General features: G+C 39.9%; 1 protein-coding gene and 9 non-coding genes across 12 annotated transcripts; 4 read left to right on the forward strand and 6 right to left on the reverse strand.

Annotated features, from left to right (window-relative positions):
- Window positions 1-3,007: 3,007 nt before the first annotated feature.
- Window positions 3,008-3,081, reverse strand: trnam-cau (transfer RNA methionine (anticodon CAU)). Its single transcript has one exon. It is a non-coding gene; the product is annotated as a tRNA-Met (tRNA).
- A 95-nt stretch (window positions 3,082-3,176) lies between these two features.
- Window positions 3,177-3,259, forward strand: trnal-cag (transfer RNA leucine (anticodon CAG)). Its single transcript has one exon. It is a non-coding gene; the product is annotated as a tRNA-Leu (tRNA).
- Window positions 3,260-3,924: 665 nt separating this feature from the next.
- On the reverse strand, window positions 3,925-3,998 carry trnam-cau (transfer RNA methionine (anticodon CAU)). The gene has a single exon. It is a non-coding gene; the product is annotated as a tRNA-Met (tRNA).
- Window positions 3,999-4,093: 95 nt separating this feature from the next.
- On the forward strand, window positions 4,094-4,176 carry trnal-cag (transfer RNA leucine (anticodon CAG)). Its single transcript has one exon. It is a non-coding gene; the product is annotated as a tRNA-Leu (tRNA).
- Window positions 4,177-4,654: 478 nt separating this feature from the next.
- Window positions 4,655-4,728, reverse strand: trnam-cau (transfer RNA methionine (anticodon CAU)). The gene has a single exon. It is a non-coding gene; the product is annotated as a tRNA-Met (tRNA).
- A 67-nt stretch (window positions 4,729-4,795) lies between these two features.
- trnal-cag (transfer RNA leucine (anticodon CAG)) lies at window positions 4,796-4,878 on the forward strand. The gene has a single exon. It is a non-coding gene; the product is annotated as a tRNA-Leu (tRNA).
- Window positions 4,879-5,544: 666 nt separating this feature from the next.
- On the reverse strand, window positions 5,545-5,618 carry trnam-cau (transfer RNA methionine (anticodon CAU)). Its single transcript has one exon. It is a non-coding gene; the product is annotated as a tRNA-Met (tRNA).
- Window positions 5,619-5,713: 95 nt separating this feature from the next.
- Window positions 5,714-5,796, forward strand: trnal-cag (transfer RNA leucine (anticodon CAG)). Its single transcript has one exon. It is a non-coding gene; the product is annotated as a tRNA-Leu (tRNA).
- Window positions 5,797-6,462: 666 nt separating this feature from the next.
- On the reverse strand, window positions 6,463-6,536 carry trnam-cau (transfer RNA methionine (anticodon CAU)). Its single transcript has one exon. It is a non-coding gene; the product is annotated as a tRNA-Met (tRNA).
- Window positions 6,537-7,756: 1,220 nt separating this feature from the next.
- LOC143715517 (uncharacterized) lies at window positions 7,757-17,380 on the reverse strand. Of its 3 annotated transcripts, none has more exons than XM_077207329.1 (10): window positions 16,688-16,776; window positions 16,433-16,573; window positions 16,062-16,142; window positions 15,488-15,625; window positions 15,290-15,361; window positions 11,536-12,340; window positions 10,612-11,413; window positions 10,299-10,508; window positions 9,516-9,937; window positions 7,757-9,194 (listed from the first exon to the last, which is right to left on the reverse strand). In XM_077207329.1, exons 6-10 carry the CDS (start codon window positions 11,746-11,748, stop codon window positions 8,016-8,018), a joined length of 2,826 nt encoding a protein of 941 aa, XP_077063444.1. In that variant the 5' UTR covers window positions 11,749-12,340; window positions 15,290-15,361; window positions 15,488-15,625; window positions 16,062-16,142; window positions 16,433-16,573; window positions 16,688-16,776; the 3' UTR covers window positions 7,757-8,015. The 3 variants fall into 3 exon arrangements, with proteins under 3 accessions (XP_077063444.1, XP_077063446.1, XP_077063445.1); XM_077207331.1 differs by lacking the exon at window positions 16,688-16,776 and having other exon boundaries at window positions 11,536-12,086; window positions 12,180-12,340; XM_077207330.1 differs by lacking the exon at window positions 16,062-16,142 and having other exon boundaries at window positions 16,688-17,380.
- Window positions 17,381-22,800: the final 5,420 nt, after the last annotated feature.

Below are 22,800 nucleotides of genomic sequence, written 5' to 3' on the forward strand. Positions count from 1 at the left end.
TGTAGCAACAGAGCATGACAAAAAAATCTGTCTGGAGCTGGAGCCTGGTTGAAAATAAGTGCTGGCTGTGGTGGGTAATACCAGAGCTGTAGGTTGTCTCGAAGCTCTTGTTTTCCCTTGGGCCCCATTTTAAAAAGCCTGCTGGCAATCCACCTGTAATCCTCTGGTGGCAAAGTGTCCGACCACAAACGATGCAGTCGAACTGCAGATGCATCTTGCAGTAATGCCCCCGAAGGAGTAGTCTGTGAAGGAAAAAGACAAAATATTTAGTCTAGCAGGTCATTTATTTAATTACCGCTTTATCTATCCAAGACTACCCTCATATAAAATAGAAAATATTGGATGTCAAATACGTACTTAAGGTTATAGAATAAAATGTATACATTTGTTCCAATAGTTTTCAGAATTGTGTCAGCTGCTAGCACTAATTTGTGTGACTCTACTGAGTTGTGACAGTTAATATGCAAATTCAATTATTTTGGACCAATACAATTTGAAATTACTTACCGAGACAACATGCAATGAAATATAATATATGTTGCATATATAACAAGAGAAAGAAACAGTCATAACTGTCCAATAATTTTAACTAATCCTAGATGGAATTATACAATACTGTTTAAAGGTCTATGTTCAGTAAGATTCTTTTTGTTTTTGAAATATGATTAAAATACAGTCAAAAACAGTAATAGTGGGAAATAATATTGCAATTTAGGATTGTAATTATTTGAATCTGTTTTCAAAAGTATTTACAGTTTTTTTCAATCGCTAACAAGCGCTTACCCATACTTCAGATACTTTTTCCTAAACTCTTAACACAGACTCACACCAACAAAACACAATTGGCCAAATGGATAATTTTCTTCTCAAGAACACATTTTGTTACAGATTTTTATGATTGTTTACACACTAAAATAAAAATGTCCACGCAATTTGCAAAATTCTACTCCAATGAGCAAAACCCCTCCACAGATTTGCACAACATTACACACAATGTCTGCTTTACCCTTTTAGCAAAACATTACACACAGTGATTTGTAAAACTCTACACACATTTTCACACCTTAGACACAGATAAGGATTGTGAGGTTACTTCCTTGTCATTACAAAGCCCCGGATTGCCATTGACCACACTAATGAATGAATTGGATATGCACATCCATCAGGCGTGGAAGCACACATGTGCTAATTTGAAAACGCATCACTCAGGAGTGCTATAAAAGGCAGCAGGTGAGTTCACCTGTCTTCAACAAAAATGGAAGGAGCTAGAAGAAGAAGAAGAGTGAGAATAAGAGGGGGGGCTCAAAGAGGAGATGAAGGAGGTAGAGGAAGAGGAGAAGGAGGTAGAGGAAGAGTTGAAGGAGGTAGATGAAGAGGAGAAGGAGGTAGAGGAAGAGGAGAAGGAGGTAGAGGAAGAGGAGAAGGAGGTAGAGGAAGAGGTGAAGGAGGTAGATGAAGAGGAGAAGGAGGTAGAGGAAGAGGAGAAGGAGGTAGAGGAAGAGGTGAAGGAGGTAGATGAAGAGGAGAAGGAGGTAGAGGAAGAGGTGAAGGAGGTAGAGGAAGAGGAGAAGGAGGTAGATGAAGAGGAGAAGGAGGTAGAGGAAGAGGTGAAGGAGGTAGATGAAGAGGAGAAGGAGGTAGAGGTTTTCAAAATTGCGTGTAAACAATTGAAAAAAACTGTAAATATATACTAACTCTTCATTTCAAAATAGAACACATCTTTCTCTGCACACACTAACTTTACCAAAACACTGGAAATCTGACTCAGAATGAAATTATTCTGTCAAAGAATAACACTTGTTTTCACTTCACAAGGTACATGCAGTCAATCAAAGTACACCAGGTTTCAAAATACTGGCTATTGTATTACAAAAACTTCATAGACTTTTGTGTTTCAGTTTTACATGGTCAATGATAGTGGCACGAATTTCATCACTGACTACTGTTCTGGCAGCCCTTGGAAGTCCTTAGGCCTGCTCTTCTCCCTGGCCCTGCTCCTCTCACTGCACCTCTCATCTCTCACTGCACCTCTCACTGCACATCTCACTGCACATCTCACTGCACATAAAAAAAATACAAGTTACATCTTTACTCTGATTGGTCAAATGTCGAAAATGATAAGGAAAAAGTCAAGAATGGCGCTCTCTGATTGGCTGCAAATGTTATAATGTCGAGAATGGCGCTCTCTAATTGGCTGCAAATGTTATAGCGCGTCGACGTGATTGGCTGTGGCGTTCAACATTGTTCAACATTATCCCCATTTTGACGGACTATCCTTCGGCAGCTGGCGTTCAGGTCACAGTCTCCCCTGGAGGCGTGGGTTCGAATCCCACTTCTGACAAACCTAACCTTTGGCTGCGGGCCCAAGCTAGAGTCTTTAACCCTCTGGCAAGTTTATCAAGAAATGCAGTAATGTTGACAAAGCACTGCAAATCAGTTCATGCTAGAATAAACCAAACATTAAAGTAACACTGACCTGCAGTACATGACCTTTAAAGTAACACTTTAGTGCAATGTATGGGATTCTATGGCACTTGGAATTTCAAGTCATGACATTTCAGAAAAAATGGACATGTTGATTGAATCGGATTCAACTGAATTTCACGAAATAACATGTTGTGATGATTACCGGAAGAAGATGCAGTAGAATTTCATGGCAAGGATTCTTGGAAATTTCTTGGAATGAAATGTCATGGGTTTGGGGGCATGGGGTGGAGTGTCATGACACAAGATTCAAGGAATGTCATGTAAAAAATTACATTAGCATTAACAAGACATGCCATTAGAATGAAAGAATGATATAAGCCTTAACAAAACATTGTAACAACACTGACACATATGACATGAATATGAGAGTAATACTATTACTGCATTTGTTCAACATTAGTCTTAAAAAAACACTGGATTTCAATTACAGTGCATATGAAGAAATGGACAAAGGCATAAAAGGGAATACAGAAAGCAGCTCCTTTATTTACACGGTCCCGTGTATCAAAAAGCACCTTTCTGCCCCGTGTGAGGCTCGAACTCACGACCTTCAGATTATGAGACTGACGCGCTGCCTAACTGCGCCAACGAGGCATGTGCTCTGACTCGGGTAAGCGGTGAAGCCCTAGATTCTAGATCATCTGCCATTCCGTGTAGGTGCAAAAATGCTGCTCACCACTGGCCGTCATGTCAGGATGGCCGAGCGGTCTAAGGCGCTGCGTTCAGGTCGCAGTCTCCCCTGGAGGTGTGGGTTCGAATCCCACTTCTGACAAACCTAACCTTTGGCTGCGGGCCCAAGCTAGAGTCTTTAACCCTCTGGCAAGTTTATCAAGAAATGCAGTAATGTTGACAAAGCACTGCAAATCAGTTCATGCTAGAATAAACCAAACATTAAAGTAACACTGACCTGCAGTACATGACCTTTAAAGTAACACTTTAGTGCAATTATGGGATTCTATGGCACTTGGAATTTCAAGTCATGACATTTCAGAAAAAATGGACATGTTGATTGAATCGGATTCAACTGAATTTCACGAAATAACATGTTGTGATGTTTACCGGAAGAAGATGCAGTAGAATTTCATGGCAAGGATTCTTGGAAATTTCTTGGAATGAAATGTCATGGGTTTGGGGGCATGGGGTGGAGTGTCATGACACAAGATTCAAGGAATGTCATGTAAAAAATTACATTAGCATTAACAAGACATGCCATTAGAATGAAAGAATGATATAAGCCTTAACAAAACATTGTAACAACACTGACACATATGACATGAATATGAGAGTAATACTATTACTGCATTTGTTCAACATTAGTCTTAAAAAAACACTGGATTTCAATTACAGTGCATATGAAGAAATGGACAAAGGCATAAAAGGGAATACAGAAAGCAGCTCCTTTATTTACACGGTCCTGTGTATCAAAAAGCACCTTTCTGCCCCGTGTGAGGCTCGAACTCACGACCTTCAGATTATGAGACTGACGCGCTGCCTAACTGCGCCAACGAGGCATGTGCTCTGACTCGGGTAAGCGGTGAAGCCCTAGATTCTCGATCATCTGCCATTCCGTGTAGGTGCAAAAATGCTGCTCACCACTGGCCGTCATGTCAGGATGGCCGAGCGGTCTAAGGCGCTGCGTTCAGGTCGCAGTCTCCCCTGGAGGCGTGGGTTCGAATCCCACTTCTGACAAACCTAACCTTTGGCTGCGGGCCCAAGCTAGAGTCTTTAACCCTCTGGCAAGTTTATCAAGAAATGCAGTAATGTTGACAAAGCACTGCAAATCAGTTCATGCTAGAATAAACCAAACATTAAAGTAACACTGACCTGCAGTACATGACCTTTAAAGTAACACTTTAGTGCAATGTATGGGATTCTATGGCACTTGGAATTTCAAGTCATGACATTTCAGAAAAAATGGACATGTTGATTGAATCGGATTCAACTGAATTTCACGAAATAACATGTTGTGATGTTTACCGGAAGAAGATGCAGTAGAATATGACATGAATATGAGAGTAATACTATTACTGCATTTGTTCAACATTAGTCTTAAAAAAACACTGGATTTCAATTACAGTGCATATGAAGAAATGGACAAAGGCATAAAAGGGAATACAGAAAGCAGCTCCTTTATTTACACGGTCCCGTGTATCAAAAAGCACCATTCTGCCCCGTGTGAGGCTCGAACTCACGACCTTCAGATTATGAGACTGACGCGCTGCCTAACTGCGCCAACGAGGCATGTTCTCTGACTCGGGTAAGCGGTGAAGCCCTAGATTGAAAAATGCTGCTCACCACTGGCCGTCATGTCAGGATGGCCGAGCGGTCTAAGGCGCTGCGTTCAGGTCGCAGTCTCCCCTGGAGGAGTGGGTTCGAATCCCACTTCTGACAAACCTAACCTTTGGCTGCGGGCCCAAGCTAGAGTCTTTAACCCTCTGGCAAGTTTATCAAGAAATGCAGTAATGTTGACAAAGCACTGCAAATCAGTTCATGCTAGAATAAACCAAACATTAAAGTAACACTGACCTGCAGTACATGACCTTTAAAGTAACACTTTAGTGCAATGTATGGGATTCTATGGCACTTGGAATTTCAAGTCATGACATTTCAGAAAAAATGGACATGTTGATTGAATCGGATTCAACTGAATTTCACGAAATAACATGTTGTGATGTTTACCGGAAGAAGATGCAGTAGAATTTCATGGCAAGGATTCTTGGAAATTTCTTGGAATGAAATGTCATGGGTTTGGGGGCATGGGGTGGAGTGTCATGACACAAGATTCAAGGAATGTCATGTAAAAAATTACATTAGCATTAACAAGACATGCCATTAGAATGAAAGAATGATATAAGCCTTAACAAAACATTGTAACAACACTGACACATATGACATGAATATGAGAGTAATACTATTACTGCATTTGTTCAACATTAGTCTTAAAAAAACACTGGATTTCAATTACAGTGCATATGAAGAAATGGACAAAGGCATAAAAGGGAATACGGAAAGCAGCTCCTTTATTTACACGGTCCCGTGTATCAAAAAGCACCATTCTGCCCCGTGTGAGGCTCGAACTCACGACCTTCAGATTATGAGACTGACGCGCTGCCTAACTGCGCCAACGAGGCATGTGCTCTGACTCGGGTAAGCGGTGAAGCTCTAAATTCTAGATCATCTGCCATTCCGTGTAGGTGCAAAAATGCTGCTCACCACTGGCCGTCATGTCAGGATGGCCGAGCGGTCTAAGGCGCTGCGTTCAGGTCGCAGTCTCCCCTGGAGGCGTGGGTTCGAATCCCACTTCTGACAAACCTAACCTTTGGCTGCGGGCCCAAGCTAGAGTCTTTAACCCTCTGGCAAGTTTATCAAGAAATGCAGTAATGTTGACAAAGCACTGCAAATCAGTTCATGCTAGAATAAACCAAACATTAAAGTAACACTGACCTGCAGTACATGACCTTTAAAGTAACACTTTAGTGCAATGTATGGGATTCTATGGCACTTGGAATTTCAAGTCATGACATTTCAGAAAAAATGGACATGTTGATTGAATCGGATTCAACTGAATTTCACGAAATAACATGTTGTGATGTTTACCGGAAGAAGATGCAGTAGAATTTCATGGCAAGGACTCTTGGAAATTTCTTGGAATGAAATGTCATGGGTTTGGGGGCATGGGGTGGAGTGTCATGACACAAGGTTCAAGGAATGTCATGTAAAAAATTACATTAGCATTAACAAGACATGCCATTAGAATGAAAGAATGATATAAGCCTTAACAAAACATTGTAACAACACTGACACATATGACATGAATATGAGAGTAATACTATTACTGCATTTGTTCAACATTAGTCTTAAAAAAACACTGGATTTCAATTACAGTGCATATGAAGAAATGGACAAAGGCATAAAAGGGAATACAGAAAGCAGCTCCTTTATTTACACGGTCCCGTGTATCAAAAAGCACCATTCTGCCCCGTGTGAGGCTCGAACTCACGACCTTCAGATTATGAGACTGACGCGCTGCCTAACTGCGCCAACGAGGCATGTTCTCTGACTCGGGTAAGCGGTGAAGCCCTAGATTCAAAAATGCTGCTCACCACTGGCCGTCATGTCAGGATGGCCGAGCGGTCTAAGGCGCTGCGTTCAAGCTGGGGAACAATAGTCCAACAAAGGTGGGGAAGAAGGGAAGAAAAGGGGGAAGGAGGAAAAAGAGAGGGGGAAGAAGAGAAAGAAAAAACGAAGAAAAGAAAGGCTGAAATTTGATGTTCAAAGATATGCCTTCATTAGCATAGATCTTATGATACATTTTCCGGTTTCTTCGTGTGTGAAAATCACGCATTTATATCACACTGTTTTCTATTTCAGGTGTGCACCAAGTTTGTTCCCGTTTTAATAAAATATACATATTTAATTTGTTTTTTGTGTTTTTTGATATTCTATCATGAAAAATAATGTTATTTGCATTATTATGCAATGAACAAAGATGCAAATCATTAATTAGTAACTTATATGCTGTAAAATGTTTCACAAGAATAACAAAATGTACAAATTATATTTTTATATACAAATGTTATATTGTTGCAGTGTACTGATAAAATATTGTTATAATAAAGTAAAAGTAAATAAGCTAAATTTTTTAATGCATACTGTTCCAGTGTTTATAAAATATACATATGTAATTTGTTTGTTGTTTTTTGATATTCTTTCATTAAAAAAAAATGTTATTTGCATTATTATGCAACGAACAAAGATGCAACCCATTAAATAGTAACTAATATGAAGAATGTCTGTCACAAGAATAACAAAATGGACAAATTATCTTTTTAAATACAAATGTTATATTGGTGCAGTGTACTGATGAAATATTGTGTTATATGAAAGTAAAAGTAAATAAGCAAATTCTTTTTGAATGCATACTGTTCCAGTGTTAATAAAATATACATATGTAATTTGTTTGTTGTGTTTCTTTGATATTCTTTCATAAAAATATATAATTGCCAATGGAACAGTGTTATTATTTAGTAGTTGTTGTATTATTATTGATCTGATTAAGTATTTTTTTAGGTTACATTCAAACAAGACACTTGCAAATCTGTTATTTGTAATGAACAAAGATGCAACCCATTAAATAGTAACTAATATGCTGAAAATGTCAATCACAAGAATAACAAAATGTATAAATTATATTTTTTATATACAAATGTTATATTGTTGCAGTGTTCTGATGAACTAGTGTTATATGAAAGTCAAAGTCAAAAAGAAATCACTTGCCAATTTGTTTTTATTTGCCAATCATGCCAACAGAACAGTAATGAATATTAAAATGTTAAATACTGGTAACATGTTTTAAAAATAAATAAATAAAATGAAGAGTTAAATAGGTTTTCAAAAACAAGAAATAAAAAGTTAAAATGTTAAATAACGTTAAAAAAAACAATTAAATAATATTCAACACAAGTATTAACTATTTAAACAACTGTTTACACTATATACATGATGCTATATACATGAAAATATATACATTATTTGGAAATGGTTCTCCGCATTTCCTCTAACCACACTTCTTTTGAAACAGTCTCAGTCTGTGGGCAGTACACCCTGCCCCTGTACTGGCTATGTCCTGTTGCACTTGTTTTAAATTGCCCACATTTTTTGCAAGTGTTGGCCTCTACGGTTCTCCTGTAGGGTCTCTTGGGCATGGCGTCTGGATTGGCAGCTGGTGAAGCGGGTAAGCGGGTGCCCTTTACAGCTGTTGGCTGTAACAGTGGCTGTACCATTTGCATCCCCTGGGCCATTGGGATGCCCTGGATCATTTGCACTCCCTGGAACATTGGCACACCCTGGAACATTGGCACAGCCTGGAACATGGGCACACCCTGGAAACCTGGTGCTGATGGTATAAGTATATTTGGTACCATCTGCAGTGATGCTCCAGATGCAGATGGTGTCAGCAACGTCTGACTCTGCGCTGGTGCCTTGGGTCTGAGAGGGGGTCGCCCAACAGAAGTCTGCCTCTGCTTTGCCTGACCAGCTGTACTCTCTGGTAGCTTGTACTGGTGCTGCTCCCCTGGTTGTTCTGGCTCAGTCCGTAGACGTTTGGCTACCTGGAGAGGCTCATGAGCTTCAGGGAGGGGCTGAGGCAACTGAATGCCCTGAAGCAGCACAGACAGCTCCTGCTTTTTCTGTCTTTTGTTATACCACTGAATCAGGGTGTTCTGGTTAACCTCCACCAGCTGCATGGATGTTCCTCCCATCACCAAGCTGTTGCCCAGTACAAGCTGCCTTATCCTGCGATAGTCTTGCAGGATCAGAGACCATCTTGACAGGGCTCCCTTGCCTTTTCTTTTGGGGCTTGGGTGGACAGTGCAAAGTCTGATGAAGATGGTCTCCACCAGACGGCAACAGTCAGGCCACTGAGCAGGTGCGCTGCTTGCACCCAGCACACATCTGGTGGTGCTCTCTACACCAGGGTGAGTGGGCTTCTTCGGGACCTTGAAGCGTCCACTCAGCAGTCTCTTTCGGCATCGACTGTCATACACCACCCGTTCCTTGTCCCGGTCATCCAGGTTCTGCCAAAGAGCAATTATGGTGTTGGCTTCCTGGTTGGTCAGGCCGAGGGCTGTGTGGTCCCGGAGATCCACCAGATATTCTGCCAGCTGGTCCACATGTTGATAACCCGGGATATTTTGGTAGTCAACAGCCTATTAAAAAACACAAACATGCAATACAATTATTACATCACATCTGTCTAATGCATAATTCCATAACTGATTGTGTTATTTTCCTGTTTATCACCGTAAAGCACTGAATAGTACAAAGCAGAGAGCGCCATTCTTGACATTTTACAAAGCACCAAATAAATAAAGATGACTTGACTTGATGTGTATTTGCAGCTTACAAATGAATTTAGGCTGTACTTTTAAATGTAAAATATGTGGAAAGTCTGGATTTAAAGCACTGGATGTTAATTCATCATAATTATTCTAGTTAATTTGAAAGACATACAAAGGAGTAGTATTTACCGTCTCTTCTTCATCAACATCCTGACCAGCATCCTCTGGCTCTGAGGGGAGTGTTGAAACAGATGTTTCAGAGGGAACAGGTGTGACAGCAGTCCCTGAGGGTCCAGGTGATGAAGGAGACTGTGTGAGGACAAGTTTGGGGTCAGGGATCAGTGAAGGGGATGTGGAGCCCAGTACAGGTGTGGCACTGCTGGTGACCAGGGTAGAAGAACCCAGTGTCAGTGTGGAAGAGGGTGGTGACAGAACAGCCTCCGGATCTGCTATTGTGTGATCCTCGCTGATGTCACAGAAGCCCTCATCTTCATCTCGCTCCTCCACACTGAGGTCCTCAATGAGCTCTGCTGTCTGCTCAGAGTCAGGATTCATGTCCTGCAGTGCCTGACCAGTCTGCTGGAACAGATACTGCACTCCAATGAGCTCACCTGAAATAAAAACAATAAACAAACTTCAGTCTAGTAACTAGTCATTAAATATTAGTAACAATATAAAAGTTATTCTTACAATTACTTTATAAAATCAGTAAATGTTTCACAATGAAAAGAAACGTGAGGCACGAGCTGAAGGTGGACACTTTTACAATTATACTAAAAGACTATAATCAATCAGACGACAGAGGGCATGTTTCCTAAAAAGTTTTGATCATGTTGATCATTTAGAGTCCTTTAGAAACTTGCATATCAATTATGATACAATCGACTCTATAGGGTTAAATCTGACATATAGACGGAGGTTACACAGTAATTGCAAGTTGATCAAATAAAAAATTTATAAAATAATTCTCACCGGTGTAACATGCAGGGGGACAAAATGTGGGGACCACTTTCCTGCCAAACAGCTTTTCATAATTGCCGTTTACACAGTGAACAAGTTCTCCTGTGTAGCTGCGCAAAGCTGATGGCTCCGATGACAGGGAAGCAGCCTCCCGGTCCTGGTTCCACCGGTGTAGACCCTCCAGCAGATAAATCTGAAAGTTCAGACTGTTTGCACTGGTCCCTGTAAATAGACACAACAGTGTTCAGGAGGTGTTAAAGGAACACACAAAAACACTTAATGCTCTTTCTTTACACATGCACAGTGTGTGTGACAAAGACAATACCTGGGATGAAACGGTTCAGGTGTAAATGAAAGGACTTGAGAGAAGTGGAGCCTCTGGCACATCTGTAGGTCTTTAGAAGCACACCTCCCTTGTTTAGGCTCCCTGTCTCTGTATAGAGCACAACACCAGGGGGGTCTTGAATGCATTTCACATGCTTCTTCTGGACATTCCAGATGTGCTCCATCCTTTCTCGGTCCAGGAGAGGAACACCCAGGGAGTCTTTGCCCTTGCTGCTCAGGAGCTCTGTAAGCAGCCGCTCAAGGAGAAGGATGGTAGTCTCCTCTCCACAGGTCCTCCTCCGGCAATGGAGTGCCAGCTCATGCCTGGTAAGATGCTTGTTGACATCTTCATCTGTCAGCGCAGGCCAACCCTGGGATATCAACAGCTCTCTCTTTGCTTTGCGAAGCATAGAAACATCAGCCGCATCCCACTCAAAAATGCATGCTGACAGCCGTGACATGAAGATGGGATACAGCTGATGGGCATCAGTTGTACACCCCATGGCAATCCTGCGCATAAAATGGCAGATGTCCAAGCGAATCATGAGATCAGGCCACCCTCTGAATCTGGTTTTCAGCTTGGTATCACCCACATCAGTGCAGCAGCCACAGTCCACGTACAAAACAGCAGGTGGATCCACACTAGCCTGCTTGTACCTTTTCACCAGACCATCGACCATCATGTCCAGTCCTGCTCCTTCCTGTGCTGTCAGCACACTCATGAGCACCTGACCAAACTCATTGCCAACAGAGGTAAGCCAGAGTCCCGTTCCCCTTGCCGTCCCAGCCAGCTTCTTAGTGATCTGCAGTAGATGACAGGAAGCATGCAATGCAATGAAACATCACACCATGTAGAATATGATACTCATGCTCTGATAATGATATAACAGTAAACATCATAAATTAACAAAAATCCCCTGCTAACCTTTTTAGTGGAATCCATCTTCAAGACTGAACCATACGTAGATGTTATCCTTGCATGGATTTCATCCAGCCTTGTCAGGATGTCTTGGCTGTACACGGTGAGCAGCCACTTGCAGCTTGGGACCACTGTAGGCTCTGGGGGTTCCTGGAATTGTATTTGCAACACCCCGGGTCGTTTGAGGAAGTCCACACATTGGGTGGTGTACCGGGCCATACGCTGGAGCCACTCCTCACTGTGGTTCTCACGCAGCTGTTTGATGACACGGGACTATTGCCTAGGCCACGCTCACGCAGGAGCCGAATGACTCTCATATCACAGGCATACCTTAGGAAAAGCAAAATCCACACATTCATATATTTTACATAATTGATTTGTAAAGTATTTGCAAACATATGTGATGATGGGCTATCAACTGGATGTGGAATTAAAGTGCCCTTCCTTCCGTGTGAGGATGACCCGAAATTCAGAGCGATGGCCCAGATCCAGCTGTTGCAGGACAGTCTGACTCCAGGACACATGCGAGGCTTTACACTTCGTACAGATGAGGGTTTCTGTGACCATGTTGTAGCAACAGAGCATGACAAAAAAATCTGTCTGGAGCTGGAGCCTGGTTGAAAATAAGTGCTGGCTGTGGTGGGTAATACCAGAGCTGTAGGTTGTCTCGAAGCTCTTGTTTTCCCTTGGGCCCCATTTTAAAAAGCCTGCTGGCAATCCACCTGTAATCCTCTGGTGGCAAAGTGTCCGACCACAAACGATGCAGTCGAACTGCAGATGCATCTTGCAGTAATGCCCCCGAAGGAGTAGTCTGTGAAGGAAAAAGACAAAATATTTAGTCTAGCAGGTCATTTATTTAATTACCGCTTTATCTATCCAAGACTACCCTCATATAAAATAGAAAATATTGGATGTCAAATACGTACTTAAGGTTATAGAATAAAATGTATACATTTGTTCCAATAGTTTTCAGAATTGTGTCAGCTGCTAGCACTAATTTGTGTGACTCTACTGAGTTGTGACAGTTAATATGCAAATTCAATTATTTTGGACCAATACAATTTGAAATTACTTACCGAGACAACATGCAATGAAATATAATATATGTTGCATATATAACAAGAGAAAGAAACAGTCATAACTGTCCAATAATTTTAACTAATCCTAGATGGAATTATACAATACTGTTTAAAGGTCTATGTTCAGTAAGATTCTTTTTGTTTTTGAAATATGATTAAAATACAGTCAAAAACAGTAATAGTGGGAAATAATATTGCAATTTAGGATTGTAATTATTTGAATCTGTTTTCAAAAGTATTTACAGTTTTTTTCAATCGCTAACAAGCGCTTACCCATACTTCAGATACTTTTTCCTAAACTCTTAACACAGACTCACACCAACAAAACACAATTGGCCAAATGGATAATTTTCTTCTCAAGAACACATTTTGTTACAGATTTTTATGATTGTTTACACACTAAAATAAAAATGTCCACGCAATTTGCAAAATTCTACTCCAATGAGCAAAACCCCTCCACAGATTTGCACAACATTACACACAATGTCTGCTTTACCCTTTTAGCAAAACATTACACACAGTGATTTGTAAAACTCTACACACATTTTCACACCTTAGACACAGATAAGGATTGTGAGGTTACTTCCTTGTCATTACAAAGCCCCGGATTGCCATTGACCACACTAATGAATGAATTGGATATGCACATCCATCAGGCGTGGAAGCACACATGTGCTAATTTGAAAACGCATCACTCAGGAGTGCTATAAAAGGCAGCAGGTGAGTTCACCTGTCTTCAACAAAAATGGAAGGAGCTAGAAGAAGAAGAAGAGTGAGAATAAGAGGGGGGGCTCAAAGAGGAGATGAAGGAGGTAGAGGAAGAGGAGAAGGAGGTAGAGGAAGAGTTGAAGGAGGTAGATGAAGAGGAGAAGGAGGTAGAGGAAGAGGAGAAGGAGGTAGAGGAAGAGGAGAAGGAGGTAGAGGAAGAGGTGAAGGAGGTAGATGAAGAGGAGAAGGAGGTAGAGGAAGAGGAGAAGGAGGTAGAGGAAGAGGTGAAGGAGGTAGATGAAGAGGAGAAGGAGGTAGAGGAAGAGGTGAAGGAGGTAGAGGAAGAGGAGAAGGAGGTAGATGAAGAGGAGAAGGAGGTAGAGGAAGAGGTGAAGGAGGTAGATGAAGAGGAGAAGGAGGTAGAGGTTTTCAAAATTGCGTGTAAACAATTGAAAAAAACTGTAAATATATACTAACTCTTCATTTCAAAATAGAACACATCTTTCTCTGCACACACTAACTTTACCAAAACACTGGAAATCTGACTCAGAATGAAATTATTCTGTCAAAGAATAACACTTGTTTTCACTTCACAAGGTACATGCAGTCAATCAAAGTACACCAGGTTTCAAAATACTGGCTATTGTATTACAAAAACTTCATAGACTTTTGTGTTTCAGTTTTACAGGTATTTGCATACAAAACATGCAATCCACCATTTTTACACTAAATTTATTGGTTGGGAACTGTATGTCCACATGTACAGTATTCCAGTAAAAAGCAAATCAGTTTTTTTTTTCTCTTTACTGTTTACCAGCCTCTCTTAGTGTAAGACCGTGGTTGATTACATGGTCAATGATAGTGGCACGAATTTCATCACTGACTACTGTTCTTGCAGCCCTTGGAAGTCCTTAGGCCTGCGCTTCTCCCTGGCCCTGCTCCTCTCACTGCACCTCTCATCTCTCACTGCACCTCTCACTGCACATCTCATCTCTCACTGCACCTCTCACTGCACCTCTCATCTCTCACTGCACCTCTCACTGCACATCTCACTGCACCTCTCGCACATCTCACTGCATCTCTCACTGCACCTCTCACTGCACATCTCACTGCACATCTCACTGCACCTCTCATCTCTCACTGCACCTCTCACTGCACATCTCATCTCTCACTGCACCTCTCACTGCACCTCTCATCTCTCACTGCACCTCTCACTGCACCTCTCACTGCACATCTCACTGCACCTCTCACTGCACATCTCACTGCACATCTCACTGCACCTCTCACTGCACCTCTCACTGCACCTCTCACTGCACATCTCACTGCACATCTCACTGCACATCTCACTGCACCTCTCACTGCACCTCTCACTGCATCTCTCACTGGGCCTGCTCTTCTCCCTGGGCCCCTTGCTCTTACTCTTCCTCGTCCAGACATTACAGTGTTTGTCTTTTTCTGTTTCCAAAAACATCACTCCTCAAAGTCCTCCTTTTAATGTATAAGTGTCAATGTAACAGAAAAAAATAACCCCTGCCACTGAGTCTAAGCCAGACTGCAATCAGCTATGGTTGGCCCAATTTACCCAACATAAATCAGGTGTGTGTCAATTATTCAATTGTTTGTTTATTATCAGCTGAGATATATTGTTTTTGAACTGATATCATTGAAGAAGCCGAGGTTTTTATACTGTATCTAAGGTTTGGAATATTGTTTTTGCTATTGTGGGGTGGTGTGTGTTAACATTTGTTAATACTACAAAAACAATCCATAATTTTGTTGGGAGGTATAGCTTGTCTGTTAAGAAAATGTAAGCATTGTGGAAATGTGTTCACTGACTGCATTTTGTGTGAAAACTGTATAGTATTGCTCTTAATTCATTATGATAAGATTTCCTGCATACAAAATATATTTCTAAAAAGTGCACAGATGTGGAATGTGTCTTAGAATGCAATGTGGATTATGCCAGTACTTACAGAGACAGTGGTGCTTGGTGTAGGGGCACTGGACACTGCTGCGCTGGGTTGGTCAACAGCCTGAGATGTTTCCTGGAATACAAAATATGTTTCTAAAAAGTGCACAGATGTGGAATGTATCTTAGAATGCAAGTTTCTAAAAAGTGCACAGATGTGGAATTTGTCTTAGAATGCAATGTGGATTATGCCAGTACTTACAGAGACAGTGGTGCTTGGTGTAGGGGCACTGGACACTGCTGCGCTGGGTTGGTCAACAGCCTGAGATGGTCTCCTAGCCACACTCAGATTTGGCTTTGCAGCAGCAATGTGGGACCCACCAAATCTTGGCTTGGTAAACTAAAAAAGGGCAAAACAATTTCAATGAAAAGACAAATTGAATTGTAACAGCACATTGGCCAAAAATATAATAAAATGTAAAATGAGAAAATATCTATTGATCCTATCATTCATTATATAACTAAAGGACCTGCTTTCTTTCTTTAACTTATTTTTTTGTCTGTGTATTACCACACTCTACTACTTATACAGATTGAAATAAGCACAGTTAGAATAGAAAAATGTGTGGGAAGGTATTGCTAGAATGTGAGTATATAGTAATTTAACAAGTACTTTTTAAAAATGACTTAAAATCAAAAATAGTTTGCACATAGTTTGTAAGAGAAAGCGTTTATTAACAGTAATGAAGGTTACCCTTGAAATGGCAACAAAGCAGATTCATGATGACTTAATTAATAATACGTGTATAATTAATTGTGCATTAGTGGAATGTTACCTGAGAAATACAGAATGAAAGACGTAGCTTCAATAGCCAGTTGGAAAAATCAAGAGAGATGCCATGAAGGACGCGAGTGTCCTTTAACCCATAATGGCAAATCCCAATTAGAGTGGAAGAGGAGAATGCAAGAGCAGAGCCCAGAGAAGAAAGAGAGATCACATAGGTTACATTGTTCTTTCACCATTTTACTTGATCTAAACCAACCTGAGACAGTGAAACTGACCACTAAGCAGACTACAGCCGCCCCTGTACAAGGTGTCATAGCTGGCAGGTAGGTGTAAAAACATACCAGCCATTTCCACTGAACTTAAACCTTTATACTAAACGTATATTAAAACTGCAATTATATATAAAAAAAATGTTATTACCTTTGACAAACTTGGTATAATTTTAGAAGTAGGCTGGGGTGGGAGCTGACGCTGACTCTGCGCCATGACCTCCTGTGCTGGTCCAGTAGCGGCAGACCGTTGTTCAACAACCCTTGGTGCTTGTCCAATAGAGGCTGTGGCCTGCTTAAGACAACCACAAAAATACATAGGCTACAATAATTGTTGATCGAGAAGAATTTGTTCAGTAAATTATATATATATAAAAAAATACAAGTTACATCTTTACATTGTTACCTTTTGAGTGTGAAAACCACATATGCACTTTGGGACCGCTCCGAGCAAGGTTGTCTGGCCGCGAGACTGCATCGGACATCTTTCAATCTGTAAACATTATCACACATATAATATAGAATACATGCATTTCTAACTTATCAGTATGAATGCTACATTAATTTATTGTAGTGTGTCATTTATTTTTATTCATGTTCTTTGAAGGGGAGATACAAACTGTAAAATTAGAGATAAAGAGAGAGTAAAGTTTGTATCCTCCTTTAAAAGAACAAGAGAGGAACATTTCACACCTTCAAAAAAACATCCATTCACTCAACATCCCCACCCCCACTGCCTCAAATCTCTGAATCTCCCAGTGCAAAAAAAAAAGTTTTTTTTTACATAAATAAACATAAATCTCAAATACCTGCAACATTATCTACATACATATCTATAAATAATGATGACATTGAATTAAATGATTAGGATTACAATTATTACATCATGCAAAGGTGACAAAAGCACACTCACCCTTTGGTACACGTCATGCCACTTTTTCTGTCGAGGAGCTGGCCTGTTACCCTCATTTGATGGCCAAACTCCTGTGCTGGCAAACTGTTTTAGCCTTGCAATCCAGTCAGTATCTGACATGGCTTTATGGGATTTTTTGCCAGACATTTTTTTGTTGGGGGGCTAACGGTTAGGTTATATAGTTTTGAACAAAACTACTATAATACAAATTATTTCTTTAAAAAAAGCACACACGAAATTTACAATTATAATATATACAATTATATACAAATATAAAATTACATTGTCCGAAAATACAGTTAAAGTTACCGAAAAATAAGTTTCGCAGTCCTCCATTAAAATGATGCTGCCTGACCTCCGTGACAGTGATGCTCGACGTCTGAACTTTTTGACCTCTGACACGCCCCTCAGGATATGTCATTACTTCGTACACCTTCGGCTCAGTTCGTCAACTTGATTGACACTCGGCTAGCTTCCTGACTCCTCCTCCTAGCGGTGCTAAGCGTAAACGTGCCATCGATATTTCCTTGTACTCTGATTGGTCAAATGTCGAAAATGATAAGGAAAAAGTCAAGAATGGCGCTCTCTGATTGGCTGCAAATGTTATAATGTCGAGAATGGCGCTCTCTAATTGGCTGCAAATGTTGTATGCGCGTCGACGTGATTGGCTGTGGCGTTCAACATTGTTCAACATTATCCCCATTTTGACGGACTATCCTTCGGCAGCTGGCGTTCAAGTCCCAGTCTCCCCTGTAGGCGTGGGTTGGAGTCCCACTTCTGACAAACCTAACCTTTGGCTGCGGGCTGAAGCTAGAGTCTTTAACCCTCTGGCAAGTTTATCCAGGAATGCAGTAATGTTGACAAAGCACTGCAATTCAGTTCATGCTAGAATTAAGAGAGGAACATTTCACACCTTCAAAATATCCATTCACTCAACATCCCCACCCCCACTGCCTCAAATCTCTGAATCTCCCAGTGCAAAAAAATTTTTTTGTTTACATAAATAAACATAATTCTCAAATACCTGCAACATTATCTACATACATATCTATAAATAATGATGACATTGAATTAAATTATTAGGATTAGAATTATTACATCATGCAAAGGTGACAAAAGCACACTCACCCATTGATACTCATCATGCCACTTCTTCTGTCGAGGAGCTGGCCTGTTACCCTCATTTGATGGCCAAACTTCTGTGCTGGCAAACTTTTTTAGCCTTGCAATCCAGTCAGTATCTGACATGGCTTTATGGGATTTTTTGCCAGACATTTTTTTTGTTGGGGGGCTAACGGTTAGGTTATATCAAACAAAACTACTATCAATAAAAATGATTTCTTAAAAAAAAGCACACACGATATTTACAATTATAATATATATACAATTATATACAAATATAAAATGACATTGTCCAAAAATACCGTTAAAGTGACCGGAAAATATGTTTCGCAGTCCTCCGTTAAAATGATGCTACCTGACCTCCGTGACAGTGATGCTCGACGTCTGAACTTCTTGCCCTCTGACACGCCCCACAGGATATGTTATTACTTCGTACACCTTCGGCTCAGTTTGTCAACTTGATTGACACTTGGCTAGCTTCCTGACTCCTCCTCCTAGCAAGGCCGGCGCTATGGGCAGGCCTTAGGGGGCCGGGCCCGCCTAGAGAGCTCCTGTGCCACCCCTCCATCCAATTTGCATTTAATAAATTATTTTAATAATAATAATAATAATTTACGTGCAGTATTTATATATTTATTGATGTGTATTTAAGTGCAATGTTTGACTTATAGGCTAATCTTATAAAAAAAAACTCCCGGAAGTTTGACTGATTGTTTACAAAAAAGGGGTTTCCCGCTGAGCCGCTCTGACCGCAGCATCTCGGTAAAGTTATAGCGACGCGACGTGCTCGGTTTTGCCTATTCAGAAACGAATGGAAAGAGAAACTCATGAGATTCCAATCCCAAAAACGTCGACTTCAGCTGTATTTAGAACGTGAGTAGGACAGTTGGTTTTATTACTCTTCGTAAGTTGCACCAGACGTGGTGTAAATTATGCATTTGACACTGATATGCAATATGTGTGTGAGTGTGTCGTAGTTGATTATGCATGGTTGATTTAATACTTAACTTGAGATTTGTGACTATTTGGCTGTTATTATAGGAAGTTGGCTTATAGCATGCTGTGTTCACGGAACAATGCAGACAAGGTTCAATAGTTAACATTAGTTAATGACTAACATGAACTAACCATGAGCGATACATTTGTTACTGTATTTGTTAATGTTAGTTAATAAAAATACAGCTGTTCATTGTTTGTTCATGTTAGTTCACAGCCTATAGGCTATAACTGTAACATGATATCTCATGATAGCCGAAATATGATTGGGCAATAGGCTAATTATAGTTAGGATATTGAAATCGCTGTGAAACTGTTGTAGCTAGTGTTACCACCCGTCCCGGTTTTTCCGGGATTGTTCTTCTTTTTAACAACCTGTCCCGGGAAATGTATAAACTCTCCCTGATATACAAAAGGCTCATAAGAATTATGATATACAAAAGGCTCAAAAAATTTTCAAAAGGCTTTGTGAATATGTCCCGGTTTTCGAAAGGCTACGAAGAATATGTCCCGGTTTTCGAAAGTCTACGTGAATATACGTTCAAACAGCGCGCACGGCAGAGAGGTAGAGAGCGCGAGACCTTGCGTGCATGAAGCGCATGTAAGCACCCCCCCCCCACAATTTATTTGTTTGTCATAATTAGGCCCCCCCAAGAATATTAAATGCCCGTCCATTGATTTGTTTCTGCCGCCGGCTCTGCCTCCTAGCGGTGTTAAGCGTAAACGTGCCATCAACATTTCCTTGTACTCTGATTGGTCAAATGTCGAAAATGTTAAGGAAAAAGTCAAGAATGGCCCCCTCTGATTGGCTGAAAATTTTACAATGTCAAGAATGGCGCTCTCTAATTGACGGACTATCCTTCGGCAGCTGGCGTTCAGGTCGCAGTCTCCATTGGAGGCGTGGGTTTGAATCCCACTTCTGACAAACCTAACCTTTGGCTGCGGGCTCAAGCTAGAGTCTTTAACCCTCTGGCAAGTTTATCCAGAAATGCAGTAATGTTGACAAAGCACTGCAATTCAGTTCATGCTAGAATTAACCAAACATTAAAGTAACACTGACCTGCAGTACATGACCTTTAAAGTAACACTTTAGTGCAATGTATGGGATTCTATGGCACTTGGAATTTCAAGTCCTGACATTTCAGAAAAATTGTAAAGCAAACGTGTTATCCACTACACTACGGAAACCTATTGTACGGAAACAGTCTTCATGTTGCAGACATAAATCTTTAGGTGCACGCTTGTTAAAAAGCATATAAAGGAAATGAGCGCTGCACCCACCTAGCGTGGTAAACAGTTTAAATTTTCGGTCAGAATCCAACCACTGTTTCTGCTCGGTTGCGAACCGAGGACCTTTTGCGTGTTAGGCGAACGTGATGACCACTACACTACAGAAACCTATTGATGTGAGACATGTGCTTTTTAGAAGATGGCTCCTTCCCATAATCTGCTCTGCAAGCAGTGTGACAGTCTGTAAATTCCACAAACAACAGAACAGAGGTTATTCGGCATGGCAGTCTGCCTACAGCTCCTTGGTACGATGGCCTTCACCTGTCTCAAAAGTAAAGGTGTTGTAGCGAATTGCAGCATTTATATTTAAAATGCATCCACTTGTTTCCGGACAGTTTTGAACTGAGGACCTTTCGCGTGTAAAGCGAACATGATAACCACTACACTACGGAAACTTGATTTATATGTCAGTCCCACCTCTTCTAGGGCACGCTTGTTCAAAAGCAAATTAAACTATAGACTGCCCAGTGTTTTTAACATGGCAAAAGCTGCTAATTTTGTTGGCAGACCAAACATTTTTTTATTACTGTACAGGAAACCTCAATGGTCATTTGTTTTATTTTTGTCCTTTTCTAAAGAGATTGAACCACAAACATCGCTGCAAGTGTACTGACCTGCTCAACAGAAAATCGCATATGAAATTTTTACAAAAACCACCCACAGTTTCCGCCCAGTTTCGAACCTTCGCGTGTGAGGCGAACAGTCTGCCTACAGCTCCTTGGTACGATGGCCTTCAACTGTCTCAAAAGTAAGGGTTTGTAGCGAATTGCAGCATTTATATTTAAAATGCCTCCACTTGTTTCCGGCCAGTTTTGAACTGAGGACCTTTCGCGGCGGGAGTCGAAAATGGTTAAGCTTAACTTCCCTTAACTTTTCCCATTCATTCTCTATGGTAGTGCTTAACACTACGGATGCAATATACCTTTGGCCACACGTAGACTTCCTGGCGCTGTTCCGCTTTTCCGTGGCGGGGAGTTTAAATAGCATAGTGTCATCTGTCAGTCATTCGCAGTGGAGGAGGGGAGACCCGTTTTACGAACGGAGAGATATTTGTTTACCGACTTGTCAGCAAACTTGTTTTGTTTTGTTGCTGTCTAAACTACCTGCAGACAGATTTTCCCTCAGGTGACCGCATATACATTATTATTCAAATATTTTATAATTTAAATTGCATGTATATTGTCATGTAATCGTATTGTTATCGTGTTGAATGGATTGTGACGATAAGAAACAGTAAACTCCTCGTTGTGAATACAGCTGTTATTTTATAAGAGTATCTTTGTTTGTAAAGGTGAATGTTTCATCCTAATCTCTCACTATGCTTAAAATATATGTTAACAGTGCAGTAAGATGTAATGTGCAGTAGTATGGAGGACCAAACTTGCAATTAAAAATGAATGAATAAATAAATGAATAAATAGATAGATAAATAAATGTGATAATAGGAAAATAAATAAAGGAATAAACGACTTGATAAAATAAATATGATTCATTTTAATCAAATGTATTTTTGTATATTTTTCCCCTAATTTATAATTTTTTGCTTTTATATTTTAATGTATTTGTATAATTTTTAATTGTATTTATTTATTATTTTATATATTTGTTTGTTCCATTTATTCTTATATTTATTTATGCATTCATTTATTTGTATATTTGTTTATTCCAATATGTATTTATTTCCAGATTTATTTATTTTAATCTTTATTTATTTTTATTTTTATTTCTTTATTTTTATATCTATTCTTATATTTTTTTGATGTGCATGATAATTAGGTTGGTTGGTCTTGCTTACCAAATATAAATATTAATTAACAAATAAATAAAAGCAGAAAATAAATTAAGGGAAATAATACAAAAATTAGTTTGATAAAGAATAAATCATATTTATTTTATCAAGTCGTTTATTCCTTTATTTATTTTCCTATTATCAAATTTACCTTTTTATTTGTTTACATGTTTATTTATTAATTTAATTTCTGCGGGTTTGGTCCTCCTATAATGTAATTATCAGACACACACATATATTACATTTAAATTACAAACAAATATATATATGTGTACAATTTAATGGTATAATTTAACATTTTTAATTAGTTAACTTGTTAACTTTTTATATATACATATATACATTTTTAAAGCAATTTAAATAATGAATATTAAATAATGCAAATAAACAGTACGTGCTCTAAGGCTGC

The sequence above is a fragment of the Siphateles boraxobius genome, unplaced genomic scaffold (assembly GCF_051911475.1).
Source record: "Siphateles boraxobius isolate OS27281-9 unplaced genomic scaffold, OSU_SipBor_1 6, whole genome shotgun sequence".
Lineage (NCBI taxonomy): Eukaryota > Metazoa > Chordata > Actinopteri > Cypriniformes > Leuciscidae > Siphateles > Siphateles boraxobius.